General features: G+C 47.6%; 1 protein-coding gene across 1 annotated transcript; it reads left to right on the top strand.

Moving 5' to 3' along the window:
* The first annotated feature begins 3,997 nt into the window (after positions 1–3,997).
* GFI1B (growth factor independent 1B transcriptional repressor) lies at positions 3,998–15,406 on the top strand. Its single transcript, XM_051807690.1, has 7 exons — positions 3,998–4,147; positions 9,281–9,409; positions 10,916–11,062; positions 11,625–11,884; positions 12,141–12,278; positions 12,742–12,907; positions 13,370–15,406. Exons 2-7 carry the CDS (start codon positions 9,295–9,297, stop codon positions 13,546–13,548), a joined length of 1,005 nt encoding a protein of 334 aa, XP_051663650.1. The 5' UTR covers positions 3,998–4,147; positions 9,281–9,294; the 3' UTR covers positions 13,549–15,406.
* Positions 15,407–22,576: the final 7,170 nt, after the last annotated feature.

Genomic DNA, 22,576 nt, shown 5'->3' with positions numbered 1-22,576 from the left:
CGGGGCCGCGCGCGGGCGGTAAACAAGGCCCGGCCTGAGGGGACGGGGCCGGTCGGGGGCACAACCCAGCCCGAGCTCCCCATTGCTCGGGGTCCTGCCCGAAAGTGCCCTGTAGAGTGCAATAAATGTCTGCAAAGGCGATAAAAAGGCCTCAGGAATCCCGCTGTGTGTGCGGAGCGATGCTGACGGGACAGGGCGCTGCGAGTCCCACCCAGAACATCCCCCCCTCACCCCGGGCGCGCACCCCAAATAAAATTGATTTTACTCGCTGAACGTTCAGAGCTTGTTTCGTTCACCCTTCTTTTGTGGGGGGGACTTCGTCATCCAAACCACGCGCCGGAATTCTTTCTTTTAATTTTCTCCTTCCTAAAACGTTAGCGACCACGCCACGCGAAACGCTCCATCCTTTCTTTCGATAGGGGTTAATTTTTCCCCTGTGGAAAACGCAGAGTAAGGAAAGAAGAACGGAAATTACCGCAGGGAAGGTCCTGCAGCCTTCGGGTTTGTGTGCAACAGGTTCCCAGTTCCACATTTCAATGCCAGCACCGGTGGGATCCCTGCGTTTTTCATTCCCCAAGAAGTAGCAGCTCAGTGGGGGAGAAGTGCTGCAAATCTGACTCTTGAGTCCCATACGAATTGGCCCCAGATGCCAGTAGGAATCACAGGCATCAAAGTTGCAAGGTGAAAGCCAGATGTAAGGAAAGAAGGGGGGGGAAAGGCAGATTAGAGCCCCATCAGCTGATTTTTAACTCGCAGCAGCAGCAGTTTGTGTTTCCCAGCTCTCATCCCTGCAGGGCTGAGATAGCTCCTTCCCACTGCACCTGCGATGGGTCATCCTGCCTCGGGATGAGATAGAGTTCCTTGGAGCCAGCATATTTTTAATCCAGTCCTGCCTGGTGCATGGTAATTAATATTTATTACAGCCTGGACTGAGGGATGGTATTTTTTTCCCTGCTGTGCAGGAGACATGTTTGTTTAATCTGCCACAGGAAAGGGTGGAAATTAGGATGAGCTGCAGAAAAGAGCTGGAAGCAATTAGTTGTGTATTTTACTGGGATTTAATTGTTGTAACGTTCAAACTGAGGAAGAAAACCTGGATGCTGTAGCAGGGGTTTGCTGCTGGATTTGAAAGGAAAAGTGACTGCATTAGAATGGATGTGATGTGTTGTAATTAACCTGTTTATTCTTACTGAGCTATAGATTTAAAAATCTATTTCATTAAGATGCACAGGAGCATAGGAGACGTAGTAAGAGCTCACAGCAATGCACAAAATTAAACTGCCCTTGTGTGCAAGCACAACTCTGTACATCCACCATGGCTCATGTGGGTCAGGGCCAGGACAAGTCTCTGGGAGCCCAGATAAGCCCTCTGTGGCTCTCCCTTCTCTGCTGATCCTGAAATAAGAAGAGACAACAGGGAAAGTGATATAAACAGGAAGAGCATAAAATAAGAATGGCCACACGGGGTCAGCTCTAAGGTTCTTCCAGCCCCAAATGCACCTCCAGCGCTCTGGGTTTATAATTCCAGCCTGTGTAAATCACCTTTCAATGGTTATTTCAGTGGAGAGGTGAGAGCAAGAACACAACAAGCCAAGGTGATGGGACTGCAGTCCCATCCTCCATAGGAACTCCTGAAATAAAATAAAAGGAGAAGGAGTGGGTAGGAGCTGAAGCAGAGCCAGCAGTGTCCCCATCTCCCTTCAGGCATTCCAGTGATAGCAGTCAGAAATGTCTGTGCAGTCTGTGCACATTATCTCAGGGGTCAGTTTGTCTGCAATTACATCTGGACTGTGTGAGCTGGTGGCTACTTGGGGGTGCAGAACAGCTGATACAGATGTTACTGCCACTGGAGATGGAGTCATCCTTCTTTTCCACAGGACTGTGCCCAATGCTCTCTGGAAAACAGCTGGTTGGGGAGGTTTTGTTAAACATAATATCATGGAATGGCCTGGATTGGAAAGGACCTTAAAGATTTTGACACAGCTGCTTTTCTGGAGGGTGTTTTTTGTGTGGTTGACTTGCTTTTACTGTCTCCACTTTTAGGGCCACACTCTGCAGCCATTTGCACTTGCTATCGAGGGGAAGTTGTGCTCAGGGGTGCTGGCAGGAGCAGGCTCCAATGTTTCATAAAATAACACCTCGGCCCTTTCAGCAGCTTGTCATTTTCCTGTTTTGTTTAATTCCTGTAACTGTCTTCATAAGGAACCGTGAAGCTGCAATGTACAATTTGGGTTTCTGTTACAATGGCTTGTTTTTGTAGCGGGAAATGTAATCCCTCAAATGCCTGTGTTTAAGAGGATGCAAATCAGCTCGCGAGCACAATGCCTTGGGAGCGTTTCTTTCATGCAAAACCCGGCTGGATAAATAAGGAGGGGAGGAGGGAGAGGGGAAGGGGATTGTTCTCTTCTATAAACAACGAGACCTAATTATGCTCGGTAAATGACAGATGGGTTAAGATCAAAATCTGAATCTTTCTCAACGCGGGTGAAATCCACGCTCCTATCTCGGAGTTGCATCAAACCCCATTGCACAGCCTTGTCCGGTGCCGTGGGGCAATGACACAGCTGGCACAGGGTGGTGGGCACAGCGGGCAGAATCCCTCTGCTGTCCCCCTGGAGTGTCTCTGCTCCTCCCGGCGGAGGGGCAGAACAGGAGGTGTCGCTTCCTGGCGTTCACCCCTCTGAGCTGCAGCAGGAAAAGGGACCCAGCGGAGTCCCGGGTTAACGCAACCAGCTGTAGGAAGCAGCGCAACGCGTTTGACAGCTCACGGGGAGCAGGGAAACTCGTCTCTAAAGGCGTTTTCCTGCTGGTGATGTCCCGGTACTCGGCTGCAGGTGCACTTACATACCTTTGGAATTATAAACTTCGTGGAAGGCACCTTTGCACTCCAGGCACGGAGACACAGCTGTGAGGGCAGGGAGGGCACACCCAGCTCATGCCACTGTGCACCTGCACGGGCAGGAAGGTTGGGATAAATGGAGAATAGGTGAAATCAAGGAATTACTCCCCTCCCCTCTCCTCGTTTGGGGAGATCAGCTCTCCTTGTTTGTCCCCAAAAAGGAATCATGCTCGAGGATTCGAAGGAAAATCTGTGTTCCCAGCGCCTGTAGAAAAGAACAACCTGGGAACAGTCCCCCTGCCCCTGCTCCATCCTCCCTCCTTCCACCTGCCATTACAGGGGGCTTTGACACTCAACTGTCTCCCATTTTCGAACCCATTCTCAAACCTTTTTTGAAAAGCAAGTGATAGAAGTGCAAATTTTTATTATTGCTCTTGAAGAGCTTTTTGCAAAGCTGTTGTTAATGAGCTTGCTTAATGAGCTTGCTTAAATCTATATTTATACCCTTTATACAGCTGTACATAGATAGAGCAACGCCTAAAATATGTGTGGATTGCACACACATATGCCTTGGAAAATGAAGGCTGATTAACACGCATCTTCTTTGGTTGTACCGTGCAAGTATTTATTCCTTTTTCCCTGGAAATTGGAGAGATAAAAGATCCATTCTGGAATAAAATAATTCTGTGCATATGTGCTCGATGGTTTTGTTTATGAGCCCGAAGTATGTGAGTGAGTGTGTGTGTGTGTGAGAGAGACAGATGGTGTGGCTGTTTGTGAAAGATATGATGTGGGGATGAATGTGTGTAAAAATACAGGTTTTTAAGGGCTTTTTTTTAAAAAGAAAAGACAAAATAAATGCCTGCTTGGGGCATTATTTCCCTGTGTCATGCTCTTTGTCAATATGACAGAGGAGTATCCCTGCAGAAGGAGAAGCTGCCCCTGGAAGTGAAGGGTGCTGCCCCCAGGGCTCCGAGCTGGGCATCGTGAATTCTCTTCAAGTTTTCAAAGTCCTGGAAAGTTTTGATAAGCAAATACTTTCTGGGCTCTGCTTCTCCATTGGCTGTTTCTTCACCGCCAGATTTTGACACAAATAATCTGATTGAAAAATCAGGGAGGGGAACAGGGGCAAAAAAAAAAAAAAAAAAAAAAACAAAACCAAGAGAGAGGAAAAAAAAAGGAGAAGTATCTATTTCAGCAGACTGCAAGCAAGAGAAAAAGTGGAAGAGGAGTCCTGAGAGAAGGCGACGTCCCGCTGGTCTGGGGAGATTTCAAGGCGAATCCAGTAAAGCAAAGTCCCCCAAACAGGTGATTGATTTATTCTTTTAACCACTTTTATTTTTATTGTTTTCCTCATTTCTCTGATATGTTTTTTTTTTCCTAAGCTTTTTTTCCTTCTTCTTTGCTTTTGTTTGCAAATATGTGACACATTCCACGGAGTAAGTCGCTTGTCCTGAGGATTCCTTTATGGAAATAGTTCACTTGACTCATTTGAATTCCACCTTTTAAAATTATATACCATATAAACCTTTTAAAATTATATACCATATCCTTCACTCTCACATGTGACAATGTGCTCACATGTGAGTAGAACAAAATACAAGGGATGTGACAGTGGTCTCAGATACCTGTGTCCCAGCAAGCTCCATCAGCAGGATTAGTTTCTGGATGCAGAGTTTTGTACTTTGCCATTGAGGAAGGGGCAAACTGTGTTTTCCCTTTTAATTGCTCTTTTGCAGGGCCAGACCTTTAAATTCAGAGAGCAGGACACCTCTGCTCACATCACCTGTGCCAGTCTTTCCTGATGACAATTCAGCCTCTCCTGTTCAGAATTTTTGCTTCAAATCTCCCTTTTATTAATTTTCCATCCTTTTTAAGTAGAGGCTGATCAGTGTAACAGTTTTTAGCATATGGAATTAGCTATTTATAGGCGCTTCTCACATACCACCAGATTGATTCAATACATTAAGCAGGAAAGCAAATGATTTGCAAGTTCATTAAGTGCATCTATACATTAAGGGGGTATAGAATTTATTAGATTGCACTGTATAGCTTTATCTATCCATGGCAAAGTTTCCCAAAGCCAGTGGCATTCCCAACATCACCAGGAGCTGTGTGGGGTTTCTGAAGAACAAATGCTGCAATTATAGTCTAAACATTTTTTCCAGGTACTACAGATATTCCAGCATTTCTGTTCCCCTTCTGGGACAAAATTCCCACCGTAATTTGCTACCCCTGCCATAATGTCCATTTGCCCAGTCTGACCACAGGGATTAAAAATGACCTGTTCATTTTTCCACTAAAAAAGACACATTCAAATGACTCGCCTCAAGTACATTGCAATGATGGACTAAACATGATTAATTTTGTAAAAAACTGAAATTCTTTCAAATTTGACTTTATATTTAAACAGTCAGGAGTCCTTAAAACCTCTCTCTTTTTTTTTTTTTTTTAAATTTTCTTATTTTATTTGATTTGGACTCTTAAAAATTTCAGATACCTCCTGTTTTGGTTTGTGCTTTTTTTCTTCTTCAAAAAATAGTCTTTTTAAAGACAAGCTGTTCTGTATTTTTGGAAGCTTCACCTTTGTGAGAAAGAACAGAAAAAGAAGCAATATTGAGATATAAATATAAATTAAGTAATGAAAAGGAAATAAGTCTCTTTTAGCCTAAAACTTTGTACACTCATCAACTTATATGAAGATATAAGTTGTTAGTTAAAATTGTTTCTGCTGAGTGTAGCGAGAAAAAGTGTTTAATCTCTACAAATACCTCATAAATCTGAAAATGGAATTACTTGAATTTAGAGAAAAATGCAAGTCAGCTTTAGAATTAAAGTTTTGCTGCATGTTGAGTCCCTGATTCAGTGGGGCACAATCCTGCAAACACCTCTCCCCACTGAAGGCTCCACAATCTAATTCAGTGAGAATATTAATTTCTTCTCAGTGATATCAAAGGACTCAGTCCCGTGGGTTTAGGTGCTGTGAGCAGCCATGTAATGAAGTGGGAGATGGAGCTTCATTGAGGGACCCAGTGAAATTCGGATCCTCGAGTCAGAAACCACCCCCTAAATTAAGAACCAAACCCTTTTCATTTGGTTCTTTCCCCACCTGCAGTGTTTCAGTGTCACATCACCAGAGAGCATCGCTGAGGGTGAGGGAATTTGGAGTTTGAACTCTGGGGGGACACACAAATGCTGGGTGTGCTTTCAGATCTGACTGAGCAATTTATAACTGCAAAAAGAAACCTTTCTAAGGCGCTACAGGTGAGGTTCCCAAAATAGTGAAGCAGGTTTTTTTTCCCTTGGGTCCTGCTGTCCTTTCCTCAGGGCACGTTCTGACATTATTATACAGCTGCATGAATGGCAAGCAAATAAGAATGTCAGTTGTAGCTGACTACTGGCTTTATATCCTGTAATGAATTTAAAAAACCAGCCAGGACTGTTCCATTTTGGTTGGGAGCATCTGCCCAAGCAATGATTTCTCTTGTGCCCTTACCACTCCACGTAGAAACTGGTGCCACAGGGACTGAAAGGAACAGACTCCATAATAATAAAGTTTAATTTTCAGCAAAAGGCTGAAGCCAAATTCTGTTGGAAGCTTCAGTGACTCTGAGACGTGGTGGGATCTGTTGTCCATAGCACTGCTTTCCCTGGGAAATACAGTTGGCCATTAAGGGCAGGTGATCACTTGCTACTGATAATCTGGAGTTTCAAGGGAAGACAGTGCTTTTTCCTCTCACAGTCTCTGCCTTTAGCTTTCCTCTAACCTGGTTGTGTGCATCACAAAGACAGTGCAGTGCAGTTGTTAATTAACTCTGCTTTGGGCTCCCAGTTCCTGTTTTTTTCTCTAAAATGGGGTGGGGGAAGGTAACTTCCTTCTGCAACGTTCAGTCCATTAAAGATCAGCACAGGCCCTTCTCAGAGGTCACAATACTGGACCAAAGTTGACTTTTCCATATGCTGGGGCAAACACATCCAGAAAAATCCTGTTGATTCATGTGCCTCTATTTCCAACCACCACCAGGAAAGCGGGGCTGTGCTTGGTGCCATCGTGGACTTGGCATGTGGGCACTGCCATAACACACTGCAATGCTTGAGCCACCCACCTCCAACCCTCTGATTTACCTGGCTAAGCTGTCCAGCTACTGCCCGAGGATTCTCTAGCTGGAGGCAGGGAGAGTGACTCTTCCAGCAGTGCTGATGGGTGCAGGGTGTCCCCTACATTCAGAGTTACCCATTTCCAGAGCCTCTTCCTCCACCGTGTCAGGAAACCCAGACCTGGGCTTAATTAACCTGGTTAATCCAGGCAGAGAAACCCAATGTCTAAAGCTTTCTGGTATGAATACCCTCCATTGTGGACACAGTCCTGCCCCACCACATGGGAAAATCCCTCTGACATGAGTGGAAACTCCATGGATAAAGGGTTTGTGGCAGGATTTCAGCTTTGGGCACTGTAATGTCTATAATGCAGAGTGTGGCTCCATGCACAGGTACCTCACCTGGGACTGATCCTCTGAGCTCAGCTCTGCTCTGGAATGTGAGTGGCACAAGCTAAGCAGAGCTGCTGAAGGGTTTTACCCACTGCAGGACACTCCTGGAGCTATTTCTGTGCCTTCATCTTTTCACTGGGCAGAGGCTCTTTACAACACTTAGAATGAATCTCAATAGAGAGATAAAAATTGTGTTTCACTGTCCCTTCTCTCAAGGGTCTACTTGCGGTTCTTTCTCAATACTGTTTTGTCCTCTTTCTGAAATTAAGTTAACAAATCTACTCTTGGCCTCTCTTTTCTCTTATTCATCTCAAGTTACATGTAAATTTTTTGAAAAATGATGAAGAAAAACAGGTGAGTCATTTTGGAAATAAAAATGGCTGGAGACACCAAGAGTTACCCTGGAATCATAGAAGAAACAGTGGGAATCCTGGACCAGATTTAAAAAGACAGCTCTAACTGCATATCCAAAGGCAGGTGGGCTGGTGGGCACCCTGGCAATCCCCCTGTCCACAGGAGACCTCGTTGTGGGAATCCCACAGCACATGGACCTGCAGCTTTAGGCACCACTGCAAATGTGGCCCTCAGACCTTTAAACAAAACACCACTGGGCTGTGTGATTATATTTAGCACGAAGAGGTAGTGCAAGTACTTCTGAACCCTAGGGAGCAGACCTTTCCATCCCTGGCTGTTTGGGATTCCAGAAGTCCACGCTGCTGTATCCTGACTTAAACATTCCATGTCATTCCTACGTAACAGGAGCAACCTTTGTGAATTTTTGAGGTTTTTCTTTTGTAATTAAGTTACACTGAACTGCTTTCAGGAAAGAGCAAAACTCAATAATACAAGTTTCCAGTCAACAGTGAGCCAGGACTCACTGCTGACTTTTCATATGAAATATGGCAAGATTTGTTTTCAGTGTCGCTATCCCGAACAATTACAAGGCAAAATGCAAATCCACATGCAAATAAAGGCACCAGCTGATATTGCTGCACACAACATTGCCCCTGTTGTCACTCTGCCTCCAGGAGAGCAGTTAGCAGGCCCGTGGAGCGGGCACAGGGCGGGCTGGGTTCTGGGTAGCACAGATAACAGATGCATTGCAAGAGAATTTTGTGTGATTAAATTTCAGCATTTTATGTTTGTTCCTCACCCGCCATTTCAACGGTCTGCAATGTTTGAGTCAGGTCCAAAAGGTAACTTCTCACCCAGCCCTTCTGCTCTGCCTCTGTTCCCCTGTTGTTTGTCAGCCAGAGCACAAACCACTCCAGCTACTCAACAAGGAGACCCCCCCACACACATCATGGGTTTTCTGCTGTCTCTCTCCTATTATTGGTGTTGTTTCTATAATTAGTGTTTCTGTAGCAATTTCACAGAAGAGCCCAGGTCAGGGGCTCTTCCAGGTGCAGTACAAACACTCAGACAGACCCTTTCTCCAAGGGGGATCTCCAGCCTGTGGTCCCCACTAAGGGAGGGTGAGGTCAGAGGTGCACCATGTCCTGTAGCCAGAGCAGGGAGCTACAAGAGAGAGATCCTGGCTTCCAGTGTGTCTGCCACAGGCACTTCTGGTCTGTACACAGCCCTCAGTTTAAGCCTGTCTCTGTTTCTCCACATACAACATCAAGATTGCTGTAATCCTTTGCCTTGACCTGGGGTAGATAGTGAAGTGTAATTTTTACAGTGTCAGAGACCACCTTGCAGTAAGTTTTTCATTTAGTCCTTTCCACAGCTCTGTGTTTTCCTCAGAGCTGAGATCCATCACACACCCAAACCCATGCAACCCCTCCCTGCTCCTCAGCTGGCTGGAGGGACCTTTGAGGTGATCTCCTTGTCTCCCCACTACAAGTTTTAATTCACTGCTGCTCACATAGCTGAGGGCTGGGGGGACAAATGGGAAACTAATCCCTAAGCCACAGAGATTTACCTGCTGTTTTTCTGTGTTTCTGCCCAGAAAGTGAATGGAAAATGCCACGTTCCTTTTTGGTGAAGAGCAAAAAGGCTCATACCTACCACCAACACCGCTTTGTGGAAGATGACCTGCCTGCACTCACGTGGGGCCCAGTGACCTCTGCCTTCACTGGTGAGTCAGTCCATCCACTGGGCTTGTAAGAACACACCAAGGCAAATCAATCATTGAGTAGGCAAGTAAAGGAGTGGGGTGAGTGAGCTAAAGAGCATCAAAGGGCTTCTACAGGGGCACGTCAGTCTAAGGACAGACTGATCCCTTCCTGTGTGTCCGCTCTCTACGCCAAATCCACAAATCCAAATTTAGATCCTCCCTTTGTTCCCTGCTCGGTTGCTGGGGAGATCTGAGATATCAGATTGCTGAGTGGAGTTGGTCACATTTGGGATAGAAGGCCAATTTCAGGCCACTAACAGCTGGGAAAAGAGCTTGCCCTTGGTTGTCAGTCTTCTACGAACTCTTCACAACTCTGCCACCTCCATCTCTAGCTTCCCATGTTTGCTGCCCACGTTCTCTCTGCACTACATCCTCTCTACCTCAGTGTGTTACCACCTCTTCCTGATGATTTGCAAGGAAGGCTACAGCCAGAGTGAGAAAATACCAGGGATACCCTAACACTGCCTGTGAGGAGTCCTACACACTCACAGGTGAAGGGCCAGCTGCTCTATACAGTATGAACACCAACCAACACAGCTCCTGCCTCTGCCTGCTGCCCTCCCTCTGCTCCTGTTCCACAGCCATCCCAGCAGTGGCAGGGCTGGGGCAATTATCTTCTTCCTTCAGGCACCATTCAAATTTTCTTTATTCAAATCTAGGATCAACTTACTCTTTGTTCTAGCCCTGGCTATCAAATTAGAGTCCAACCCTGTGATAAGTTTGATAAAAAGGAAAGGAGGTGACATTTTCATTTCAATTCCTGCTATCATCTTTTGACTATTTGTTGTGTCTGTCTGGTGCACTGGAGGGTTTTGATGACAGATAAATGCTGTCCTTCAGCAGACCTGTCCCATCTCCAGCATAAAGGAGGCACATGTGTTGGACCTCTGTCCATTTTAAATTCTTACTGCAAAGTCTACGTTCTAAAAAGTGCTGGTTGGTCTCTTTAAGGGCTGGGACAAGCATGGAGAAATGGGAGTGTGGGCAGGAGAAGATGAGGCTCAGTAGTCTTTGCACCTGCATAAGCAGTTACCTCCCCTCTCTGCTTCCCTACTTGGCTGTCCATAAATCCAGGTTAACAATACCCAGCTCTCTTAGGAGAGGGGTGTGGAGGTTAATAAGTTAGTGATTGTTAGTTACCCACACAAATGGAAATGGTTTTGAATAGGGAAATGATTCTTACAGATATATGGCCTTCTAGTGTTAATCCGCTCTCACTGCAGAGGGTATCAAGTGTCCTGTCACCTCATCCTGCCCCCTCTCCCTTGCCAATCTCATCCTGCTTGGAATTTCCCTTTGCAGTGGAGAGACCTTGATTGCCCTGCTGATTGCAGCACTCTGCACTTATTCAGGGAATTGAGCACAGGCTCCTGTATCCAAGCATGAGTTCATACGTGAGTGCAAAACTCACCTTAACAGACTCCTTGTAAGAGGAAGAACGACCTGTGACCCTGCTCTGTGTTACAGCCACAGGAGACAGGACACCAGAGGACATCAAGAAACAGGACCTGGAATGTGTGATTCCAAAACAAGAAAAGGACCCACCTGAACTGAAGGAAGAAAGTGTCCCTGTCCAGTACCTGAGCAGGATGCTGCCAGGCCCTTCAGCTCAAGGTCTGCTACCCAAAACCACAATTGCAAAAGAGGTCAGGGCTGGGCTGGCTTATGGACCCCCTAAAACTGGGCCCAGGTTTTCAGTAAATGGCAGCTCTCACCTTGACATCAATGGTCAAACTTGTCCCAGGCAGAGCTCATCAGGAGAATTCTGTATTTCCCTTTACAATTCTGCTCTAGATCAGCATCTCCCTGAAGGATGCTGCTGTGATTCCCAATGGGTGAACATCCCCATCTCAGTGCAGTTCTGTGCTCTGTGGTCAAGGCAGGTGTCCATATGTTGTTCGAACACCACATGAAGCAGGGCTAGTAGGGGGCTTAAAATTCCCCTAGCTATCACATTTCCATGGTGTTCTTTGCCATAAAATTTCCTCAGATTGCAATCAAAGTCACAATAGGAACTTTTCATGGGGAATCGGGATTTGAATTGAGGGGGAGGAGTTGCCAACTGGAACTCCCAAGGTATTCAATGGAGAAATGGGAGCTGGAGAACTTTTTTTGCTGATGCCCACCTTCAGGCAGTGGTGTGACACTCACTTCTCCCTTTCTTCTGCAAACTCAGAGGTGCCCATCCCAGCTCTGCAGATCAAGGACTGCACTAACACAACCACTCCTGCCTTCTACAAAACTGGCTTCTCTTGGGATGCTTTCCACATGCCATACAGCTACCAACAGATGTCCTCCACCATGCAGTCAGCCCTGCTGGAGCACCCTGTTAGCCTGTATGGGAGCCACCTCCTGCCAAGCTCCGAGCCCCCCCTGGACTACAGCATGCACTATTCCTCAGACATGGAGACCTACCACTGCGTGAAGTGCAACAAGGTTTGTGTGTCACAGGAGAGCCTCGGGGATGGGGAGGGCCTGGAGGGATTTTCAGCGAATAGTGGGTCACACCAAAATGCAACACGTGGCTCAAAACAGGTCACCTAGTCAGGAGAGCAAGTACAGAGGCACTGGGAGTGATGCAGTTCACGTGGCCCACGAGAGGGAAGAATACAATAAAGAGAAGGAATTGAAAGCAGAGGTGGAGACACAGCCACCTCATGCCAAAAATTATCCCTGGCATTTTGTTTTGCAGGTGTTCTCCACTCCCCATGGACTGGAGGTCCATGTCCGAAGGTCTCACAGTGGGACCCGGCCCTTTGCTTGTGAAGTGTGTGGCAAAACCTTTGGGCACGCTGTAAGCCTGGAGCAGCACACCAATATCCACTCCCAGGTGTGTAGGATGTGTCCAGAGAACCAGCTCTCCAGAGCTCATGAGGGCTTGGACCTTGGCTGTTGCTTAATCCATTGTAGAGGAAGTGGCATTTCCTCGGTTACAAACGTGGTGTCTTTCCTGTAGCACCCAGTGACAACACCAGGAGCTCTGGGGACCACAGATCATAGATCTTGGTCTCACAAATCTCAGACTGCCCTTGAGAATTCCTTGGATGGGAGGGGAGGATCATTGCTGCTTGTTCTGCTGTGCCTCACCTCCTCCTAGAGGGTGCAGGAGTTTGGATCACAAGACATAATCCATTTCCATAAGTAACCCTCCTGCATTCCCTTTGTACTGCTCCCAGCACATCAGTCCAGGAGCCAAGGAGATTTGCTTATCAAATCTACTATTCTCATCACTCTTCAAGCTCTGTCACATGTCTTGCAGCCTCAGACATCCCATGATTTTCCTTCCCCAACAGGAAAGAAGCTTTGAGTGCAAGATGTGTGGAAAGACATTCAAACGTTCCTCCACCCTCTCCACTCATCTGCTGATCCATTCGGACACACGGCCCTATCCCTGCCAGTACTGTGGCAAACGCTTCCACCAGAAGTCAGATATGAAGAAACACACTTACATCCACACTGGTGAGAAACAAAATATCCCCAACAGGCAAATGCAGATTAGAGCCCATGGTGTAAATGCAATACATAGTCACCAGACACAGCGATGTTGGACCAGAGTTCAGTCCAGAGGCACTGGAAAGTCGTTATTCCCTGAGTGGTAAGATGGCAGAAAGTCAAAGCACCCCTGGGATGCACATCCTGCTCTGTGTGACAAGGAGGTGCTTATTGACCAGCCTCTGGTACATGATGTGGTTGTCCCCAGCCCTGGATGCAGGCAGGGCATGGATCACCCAGCTGGAGAGGGCTGCCTCTGACTCTTCCCACCCTCTGGTGCTGGATCACAATCCAGAGATGTTTCCAGGACAGCTGGGCTGGCAGCACCCTGATGCCCGAGCACAGCCAGTCTGAATCTGCTGAAGGGCATTTCTACCTCCTTTCTCTCACCTGTTAAAGTGTTTTTTACCACTTTTCTGTGCCCTGCAGGTGAGAAGCCCCACAAATGCCAGGTCTGTGGCAAAGCCTTCAGCCAGAGCTCCAACCTCATCACCCACAGCCGCAAACACACCGGGTTCAAACCCTTCAGCTGCGAGCTCTGTGCCAAGGGCTTCCAGCGCAAGGTGGATCTGCGGAGGCACCGCGAGACCCAGCACAGCCTCAAGTGAGGAAGGGCTCCAGGTCTTTGCTGGAGCTCCCACTGCAGACTGCCCCCAGCATCTCCATCCAGTGTGGGACTCATATGGCACCCTGTGTTCCCCTTGGGGACTGGCAAAGTCATGTCGTTGGCTTTGGTGCTTCGCACCCCGGGGCCTTGCACGTCCCAAAGAAACATCTGGGGGGGGTCTCACTTTTCAATTACAACAGGTACCAGCCCAGATCTGACATCACCTGCTCAAGTGCAAACCCAGAGAAATTCCTCCAAGGTCACTGTTACTCTGGATTGACACCATGTGCAGAATCCAGTTCTTTCAGGCTGCCCAGCAGTGAGGTGGGAACTCCTGGGCTGGTGGGAGCCACAATCTGTGCCAAGCCAGTGCTGTAACCGTGTCCTGCTCCGATGGCTGGGAAGATAAGGCCAGGCCATGCAAATAGATTGCGTTCAGTGAGCTGTGTTCAGCCTGGACAGGGCTTCTGCAGAGACTTGCCCAGGCCATAAATTCTGCCAACAGACACCTAAAGTCATTTCTTTCAGCAGAGCATTTACTGTGATCAAATGACAAGTTAACTGTGCTGTATTTTTAGCTTGGAGTGGGAGGAAAATACTGAAGAAACAGCTCCTATCCCTAGCTGATAACAGGGGTCTCTAAATACATTCCTCAGACACACCATGCTGCAAAGATCCCTGGCTGGGTGGCAAGCAAGCAAGCTGCAGGAAGAGCCATGCCACAGCACCAGGCATAAGCCCCATGTCTTGGTACCATGGGAGAGTCTGGCTGCTTTTGGAATCTGGGCTCTGGTATGTCCCTCAATATTTCAGTGCATACCAACTTAGAGCTGTCCTGGGCAGTCCTGTGTCACTGTGTGGTCAGGACTGGCCCTTGGATGTTGATGCCAAGGGCCAGAATCCTGCTTTCCAGCCCCTCTCTTAAAGGAGGAAGTGGCTGAGCCTGTACATGCTGGCAGAGTATGCAAGTACCTTACAAATATTATACAAACAGAGCAGTGGCATTTCCTCCTTCTTCCAGGTTCAGGGGGTGAAGCAAAGCACTGGAACGAGTAAAGAACCAGTTCCCCTCCAAGCTCTGCTACATTCTCTCTCTCTAACCTTTGGCAAGTCACTGCACTGGGCTTCTGTTTCTCCCCCCCCCTCCTGGTGACGTGGGATCATTCTCTCAGGTTTGTAGAGTCCCTTGAGTTCTTAACAGGAAGGACAAAGTATTATTATAACACAAATAAGGCAAGTGCTTCCACTTAAGCAGGGCACTGTAGCAGCACACAGCCCACTCCATAACTACATCCCTGAACACACGGCCTTGGACAATGGCACCAGTGGGAATTACCCTGGGAATGGGCTGTGGCACAAACCATTTCACTCCAAAGGTTTATGAGGGAAGGCTGCCATCGTGGGCAAAGACAAATGGTCCAAGTGGAAAATTCATGTATTACCAGGAGAGATGTCTGTCCTGCCCTCAGTTACACTGCTGTAAATCCAAAGTTATTCTCCTAAGACCTAAAATGTACTTGCCCCTGTTTTATGCTGTGCCTAAGCTGTTAGTTATTAATATGCATTCTGGAAGCTCAAAACAGAGTCTGTACTCCTGGCTTTACTTGTACACTGTAAATATGTATTTATACTTATTCTAATGTATATTTTTATTGCTCTGTACCAGACAGTGACAACATGTAGAGGCCTGCTGGGATTTATCTGATAAATCTGTTCCCTCTCAGTAACTGGGCTAACAGAGTGTATTTCATGTTCAAAATACCCATTTCAAGAACGGCTCATGCTTTGCTCTGGAGATGCAGGAGGTGGGGATAGGGTAGAAAAGGAGAAGGGAAAGAGTATAGTATAATATACGGTTTCAGGGGAAATAAAGATGGACATTCACATGCAGAACAGGGCTGCCATCAGGGAGACATTTATCCTTGGAGACAGATTGGTGCAGAGTCCCACACAGGCCAGTCAGCTCTCCAGAGCAGGAGGAGCACCCCAGATACACGGGAATGTGTGTCCAGATGGAACTGTCAAAACCCCCATTAAATCTCTGCTGGCCTTTCCTGAGTCGTGCCAGAACCTGGTCAGGGCAGGGACTCTGGGGAAGGTGTATAACCTGTGATGGAACTGGTCCTGGCTGTGGCACAGGCATACACACACACAGGAGCACTCTCACACATGCACAAGCCCTGCTCAAGGTAAAGTCATTTCAGCTTATTAAAACCACTGCCCAAAATGCCAACTGTACTCGTTGTTCCCCCTGTCCTCCACAAACCTGCAAACAGAAGTGTTTAAAGAGTGTGTCAGCATCTGAACTGCTCAGGAGCAAATACCCTCCAGCCCCAAACCACACTGACACACCAGCACAGACTTTCCTGTGTGTGTCCTGGGGACAGCAGCGTGTCTGACTCATGTAAAGCTCCCCAGCTTTGGCCATTCTGGAGGCAAGTGCTGGCACACACTGACCAGCACTGTGGCAAGAGTGCCTGCAAGACCAGTCACAAAACCAAACCAGGCAGCTGGTTCTTTGGAGCCTGCTGAAGGAGGGCTGCTGCATCCCTCAGATTTCCATCCCTATCTTTGGTTTCCATGGTACAGAGGAGCAATAACCTTTGGTGGACAGCTGGGAGCTTCTCTCCTGAGCTATCCAGGAATTCCTGAAGAGCAGCTACACTGGAGGAGGCAGTGTCAGCCTCAGCCTGGTATTTGTGAGGAGCCTGGTGGGCACAACCCAGGAGATGCAGGAACTGCTTTAGATGGACAGGCAACAAGTGGAGAAGCAGACTGGGATGGCTGTAGGCTGTGCTGCTGCAGAGCTGCGCTCAGGAAAACACGTCTGTGGGCAGAGCAGTGCAGGGGATCCAGGCTGACCCCCTCCCACAGGCACTGAGAGCGTATCTCCAGAAGCACAGGCTGTGGATGGAGGCCAGCTGGCAAAGGCACCAGCCAGACAGTACAGCCTGAGCCAGGAGGTGACCTGAGAAGGGAGGAGGAGGAGAGGGAATTAACTTGAAGCGTTTTCCCAATAAGACACTACAGTTTTTTCCTCTTCAGTAAAAAGGTGCCACTTTCAGGTCACCAGGTAATGCTGCCTAAGCCCTGACCTTCCTTTAGGCCTATGGATGCCACCAGCCCAAAGGAAAAACAAGGCAGAGCCCCACGGCCCCTTGTTCACTGCAATCCTGATCAAGGAGAGCAATCTCCTGAGGAAGAGGACAGGGGGATCTAGTCTGGCTCTGCTCTGGAGCAAACAATTCCTCTGCATGCTTCCCCAGGCTTTGAGCATCTGTGTTCCTGAAGCTCTGGAATGCAGGTGAAGAAGCAAGGAAGCAGATCTGGCATTACCCAAACCTCACCACAACAGGCTGGGGAGAGCCTTCCACTCCCAACAGGGCATGGAGTGGGCAGAGGGCTGCCCTGATCCTTGGAGCTACTGAATCCACACAATGGCTACCCAGGGATGCTCAGCTCCTGTCAGGATCAGGCCATGGCTGTCACCGACTCCAAACACACTTGGCCTTGGTCTCCAAACATATAAATCCTCCTCAGTTCTGACTACTCTGATACAACCCCTTTCTCACATCTCCCCTGGCATCAAAAACATTCTGGTCAGTCAATCAAGGAAACAGATAACAAAAAGCAAAATCTCAACTAATCTTTGTGGCTGAAGAAAGAGCTGATTGTTTTTGCCTCCCTCCCGAGCCTGTATCCTGCATTTCCCCAGTGCTCTTCACACCTTCTTCCCTTTATTGAAAATCCTGGTCTTTGGGCTGTTTTGTTTAGCAAATGAGGCACATGCAAAGCAGTAACCTCGGGTGTCTGTCAGGAGGAGAGAGGTGCCTCTGAGTCTTCCAGACAGCCTTCAGGCACTGAGAGCAGCAGCCCAGAAGATCTGTGATCAGGGGTGGATTTCAGTTTGGACACGGGATGCATCTTTCTCTTCCTAATGAAGACAGAGCCACGGGACACCTGCAGGAAGCAGAGCTGTGTTCCCAGCTAGCACAGCATTAGGCTGGAGCTTATTTTCAGGTTGTATCAACCTCGTGGAGTGGAATCCTGGAGAAGGCAGAAACCTGAAGCTTTCATGTTGTGTTGGCAATGGCTAGGGAAGGCCTTAAAAGAACTGAGAGGAAGGACAGGTTAAAATAAGACCCCAGTTGGGTATAGGTTCTGTTGGAGGAAGAAGGTTATTTGTTGAACCAAGTTGCTTCCCGCCTTAGACTTCACGAGAAAGTGTTTTCAGTGAAAAAAAGATAAGAGCAGAGTCCCTTGTCCTCATGGCAGGTTGTTCCTGAAGCTGTAGGTGATGGAGACACACCAGCAGGTTAATTCCAGCCCATCAGCACAGCACACAAGGAGAAACCTGAAGGCATTAGGCAATCTCCCAGAAATAGCTGCACACACACGTTTCCTTGTGCAGGGAAACGTTCCTGCCTGTCATTAAGGGCCTAACCTGGGAATGGATGTGGAGCTCAACCTGCAAAGCTGCTACAGAAAAATAAAAAGAGTACATCATAAACCAATTTTTAACACTTATTCTGCTCACAAAACACAGAAGTTTTTGCCCTTTCTCCCTGGAATAGCACATCCACACAGAGGAGACAACCCAGAACAGCCACACCAAAATTCTCCAAGGATAGTTCAATCAGTCAGTGGCCTCTATGCTGGGTAAGACCTAAGAAAACACAGATCCTGACCCACCATCTTACAACAGTCACCATGGACACACAGTGGTCTTGAGGCTGCAGCTCCAAACTTGAGATGTGCCACATGTTTCCTGTATGACTTGGGGCAAGACACGAGCACTGGATTTCTGAAGTTGTTCAGCACACTATGGAGCCCTCAGAAAGCTTCACCCCATCTGTGAGAGGAGGATAATAATTCCCCCTCTCCCTTTCACTTCACTTGTTTATTTCAACAGTGAGATACCAGGAAGGAGACTGCCCCTCCTTATCTTCCACATCCAGCACCTCACACAATGGAGCTTGATCTGGGCTGGGACACCCGAGTGTGACTGTGATAACGAGTGATAGAAACTTAATTCAGCAAAGCACCCTAATTCCATGGCTTAGAAAACCTCCAACAGGCACAGTGAGACCTGCATTAAAACCACTCAACTCTAGGTGAGCAGAGGGACAGGGCGAGCAGCAACACAGAGAGGATAAACCAGACATGAATTCCACTGGTGAATAATATTCCAGGGAGAGAGACAGAGCTGGATATGGATGCTCTAAACATCCCGCTCAGTGCTCTCATTTTAAATGTGTTGCTTCAACACGAGCACTTCTCAATCTGGTCCTGGGGTTGAGTTTGACCTGTTGGCCCGAGGGTGATCAGCGTTCACTGTACCAGACAGCAAGGCAGGCAGAGAGCAGAGAGTCCCCAGGAATGGGGAAATCTGAGGCTGGGGAGGAGCTGAGTTTTGCACTGAGCTCAGCTTTGGTCTGATAAGTTTATCAAGCACTGCCGGCTGCTAACTGTCAGCCAGGGAAGAGAGCCTGTTAGGGAGGAGGAACAGCTCCCAGGGCAAGATAGGACAGCCCAGGCCTTATCAGAGTGCCTGAGCCAAAGAGGGAACTGGAGAGTGAGCACTTTCCAACCACTTCATCTGAACAACAGACAGATTGGCAGGAAAGGCCTGTCAGCCCTTCGCTTCTGCCATCCAGGCACCGGCAGGGAGCCCCCATCCATGCAAATAACCTGGGAAGTGCAGCAGGAGAGCTGCAAATGTGACCACTGGGGCCCAGGGGAGTGAAGGGGGGTAGGTTTTCTTAGTAGCATTGCCCAGGAGGAGGGTCAGATTTACAGCAAACAATCCAGATGCTTACTGAGCAAGCTGCTCCTCTTCACTGCCCAGAGCAGCAGTTCTCCTCCATGCTGCTATCCCTAGGTTTGGGAGCAGGATCTACCACTTGGGAATTGCACTGGTCACTAAGGGTTGGTGTACAGATAATTGCTCTGTTTCTGAAAAATAGTAAAAACCTCTGAATGAATAGAAGAGGGTAAAACCTGACCATTCCCATCTGAGCTGCCAGAGCGTGGGCCAGCAAATACCACTTCATGTCTACTCCTAGGGTGGCAATAACCAGATCAATAAAGCTGAAGATCATAGCAGGGAGACTCTCTTGTGTTTGGATGAGCTCCCTTGGACCTGTGCAAGCTCTGTCCATGTACCCCAGCCATGACAGGGAGGTAATAAGAGATTCCTGCAGGGCACATCCTCTGCTTGGTTTCCCTGATGAGGTTAGGGCTTGCAGGATAGAACCAGTGTCACATCAGCAGCTTCAACACACGTGTTTCTTCAGCCCATCAGACCTGTTATCAGGCCACTGCTCATCCAGACCATATGGACAGCCATCATCCTGCATCCCACTCACTTCTGGTTCAAACTGGTGTCTTGGTTCCTGCCTATTTTACTGAGAGCTGGCCCCAGTGCAAGCCCTGAGCCTGTGGTGGGAGGGTGTGTTCATCCTTGGCTGCCTGGGTTCGAGTGCTGTCCCAGGCTCTCCATGGGATATGAAGCAGGAAATCTGCAGCAGCACTGTAGGTCAGGAGATCTCCAATGTGAACTAGTGACTCAAAAGCTCCCTTTTTGGTAAGTAACATGTCTAGGAAGTGATTTAGCTCCTCCTAAAGCACATACCTAAACCAGGACCAAAGTTCTGCCTTCTATGCACCTACTGCTCTCCCTGGAGAGAAAGGGAGCTGAGTATCCGAAGGCATCTGAAGTTACATGAGTCACACCCCTGTGGTTTCTGCACCACTCTCAGGCCAAGTTTCTCACAGCTGATTCTGTTCCAACCCATAATCTACTACTCTCCAGATCATGAGCAACCTCTAAGTCATCAAAGGCTCCTCAGCAAGCCCTAAGTACAACGGCCACGTTCAGCACCAGCCAACACAACTCTGAGGTTCAAGGCTTCCTCATGAGGAATTAGGGGTTTAAAAGCCTTCCCCATTGATTCTGCCTCTTGAATAATTTTAAAGCAACGGGACTTTATCTTACATCCCAGGCTCCTCTATATTAGGAGCTTTGGTGGGATTTTTGGCAGTGGTCAACTCCTCTGGTTTCTCTTTATAAAATAGAAGTTATCTCTTGTCTCAGTTGAGGAAGGGGAAGTCAGAAATGACAGAGCATTCCTGCTCCTGAAAGGGCCCCATCCTGAGAGTGTGGACATGGTAAACCAGTGTGTCAGTCAGACATCCCTGCCACAGCTCCTTATTTAGATCCATCCTGGAATAGCTTGACTGTAAATCAATCAAGCTCAGTGGACATTCAGGTGTGGAAGCACCTGAAAAAGAGAGTCCAGAAACTGCAGCTGCCTTTTCTGATATTGTGGCATCATGGAGAAAGCTACATATGACACTCAGAACTCAAAGGAGGGTTGTGTTCCTGGCTTTGACCTGTCACTGATCTCAGCCAGTCACCGTCCCCTCCCTGTGTCCCAGACTTCCCCTTTTGCAAAGTGAGGATAAAAACATGGACATGCTTTGAGATCTACAGATCAGAGCAAGGTAGAATTCCTCCACATGTGCAGTAATTCACTGGAGTGGCATTGTGCAAATCCCACAGAAAACCCATAAAGCATCAAAGTGACATTGGGATCTGCCAGCCTGCATTGTTCACTTTAAAATATTTGCCCAAATTTGAGAGGGACAACTAGAAATGGAACTCAGGTCAGCTGGACTTTCAGTCTTGTTTGTTAACCACCTTTCCATCTTACCTCCTTGAAGTACAACTAAGTAGAACAACCCAAGTTATAACTCTGATCTTAGGAAAAGTATCATGTGCTCTTGGTAAGATTTTATTTTTGAATTCTGGAAGATACTTATAAAAATATGCAAAAAACCTCATTTCCTAGTGTTTAAATAAAGGCTAACAGAGCTAACAGAGCAGAAGACCTGATCAAGAGTCAGCAAGACTAATGATACCTTGCATTTCAATAGCTCATACTGCCTAAAGATTTCAAAATGGCAAAGATGGAAACACCTTATCCCTGTTTTACTGCAAGGAAACCAAGAGAGAGAATGTAACTCAAGGTCATACAAAGAGAGAGTAAAAGACCTGAAAAATGAACCAAGGCATTTTAGGCCCCAGCCTAAATGTTAGGCAGTGGGCAGAATTCAGACTTGTTGCAGCTGCATAAGTTGTACCAGTGGAATTTGGTGCATTCTCTCCAAAAAGAGGCAAGTGAGTGTCTTGGAGCCCTGGCACACCTTTGCTCACACTATACCTTGTTACTGCAAGTCTGGAATAAGTCACTACATACCATTACCTGTCCCAAGACAAATTCCTATTTTCTTAGCTCTGTGTTCCCCCTGAAGTGGGCGCAACATCCAACAGACAGCAGGATTCAGCCCCCAGCCTGAAAGTTCTCACAGCGTCATCCTTAGTTTTGCAGGAGATACAACACAAACCTTGTGGTTATCAGGAACAGTAATTTATATTTTTGAGGTGCCACCTCCTCAGCCCCATTTCCTCAATCCCAAAGTCCCCAGCAATCTTAGCTCGGAAGGGAATGTGACTCAGGCCTTCAACTGAAGGGCTGTCAAGTGCAAACCCTGAGGGCTGGATGTGGCCGTGGTTTTATCACTGGCCACCAGCTGCCTCTACAGCTCCTGCCTCCTCCCCAATGATTCAGCAAATCTTCTTCAGGCTGAAAAACAAGCACCCAAGTGAACAAATCACAATGTCAGATTACAAAGATGAGCGGGGGGGAAAAGCTGTGGCTCAGAGGAGGGAGATAAAAGCTGGTGAAGTTGCACAAGCCAAGGATGAAAATACCCAGGAAAGAGTTTTGGGCTGGGTTTTTTTTCAGAGGAGGGCAGTAATAATGTGAAGAAAAGGTTGTAATTTGGATTCTTTACACTGTGAAGCATGGCTAAGAATAAAAGAGGACACAATGGGGAAGGAAATGAAGCATATTCTGCCCTCTACTATCTGGGCATTGCACAGATCTGATAGGAACTTTTACTGGTAATGATGAGAACTGAATAGTTCATTCTGGTTTATACTGGAACAAAGTTCCACTAATCAA

This window comes from Manacus candei, unplaced genomic scaffold (assembly GCF_025592945.1).
Source record: "Manacus candei isolate 608988 ecotype Guabito, Panama unplaced genomic scaffold, ASM2559294v1 h1tg000071l, whole genome shotgun sequence".
In the NCBI taxonomy this organism is placed as follows: Eukaryota; Metazoa; Chordata; class Aves; order Passeriformes; family Pipridae; genus Manacus; species Manacus candei.
The sequence above is the reverse complement of the archived record's forward strand: the minus strand, read 5'-3'. Positions and strand labels throughout refer to the sequence as shown.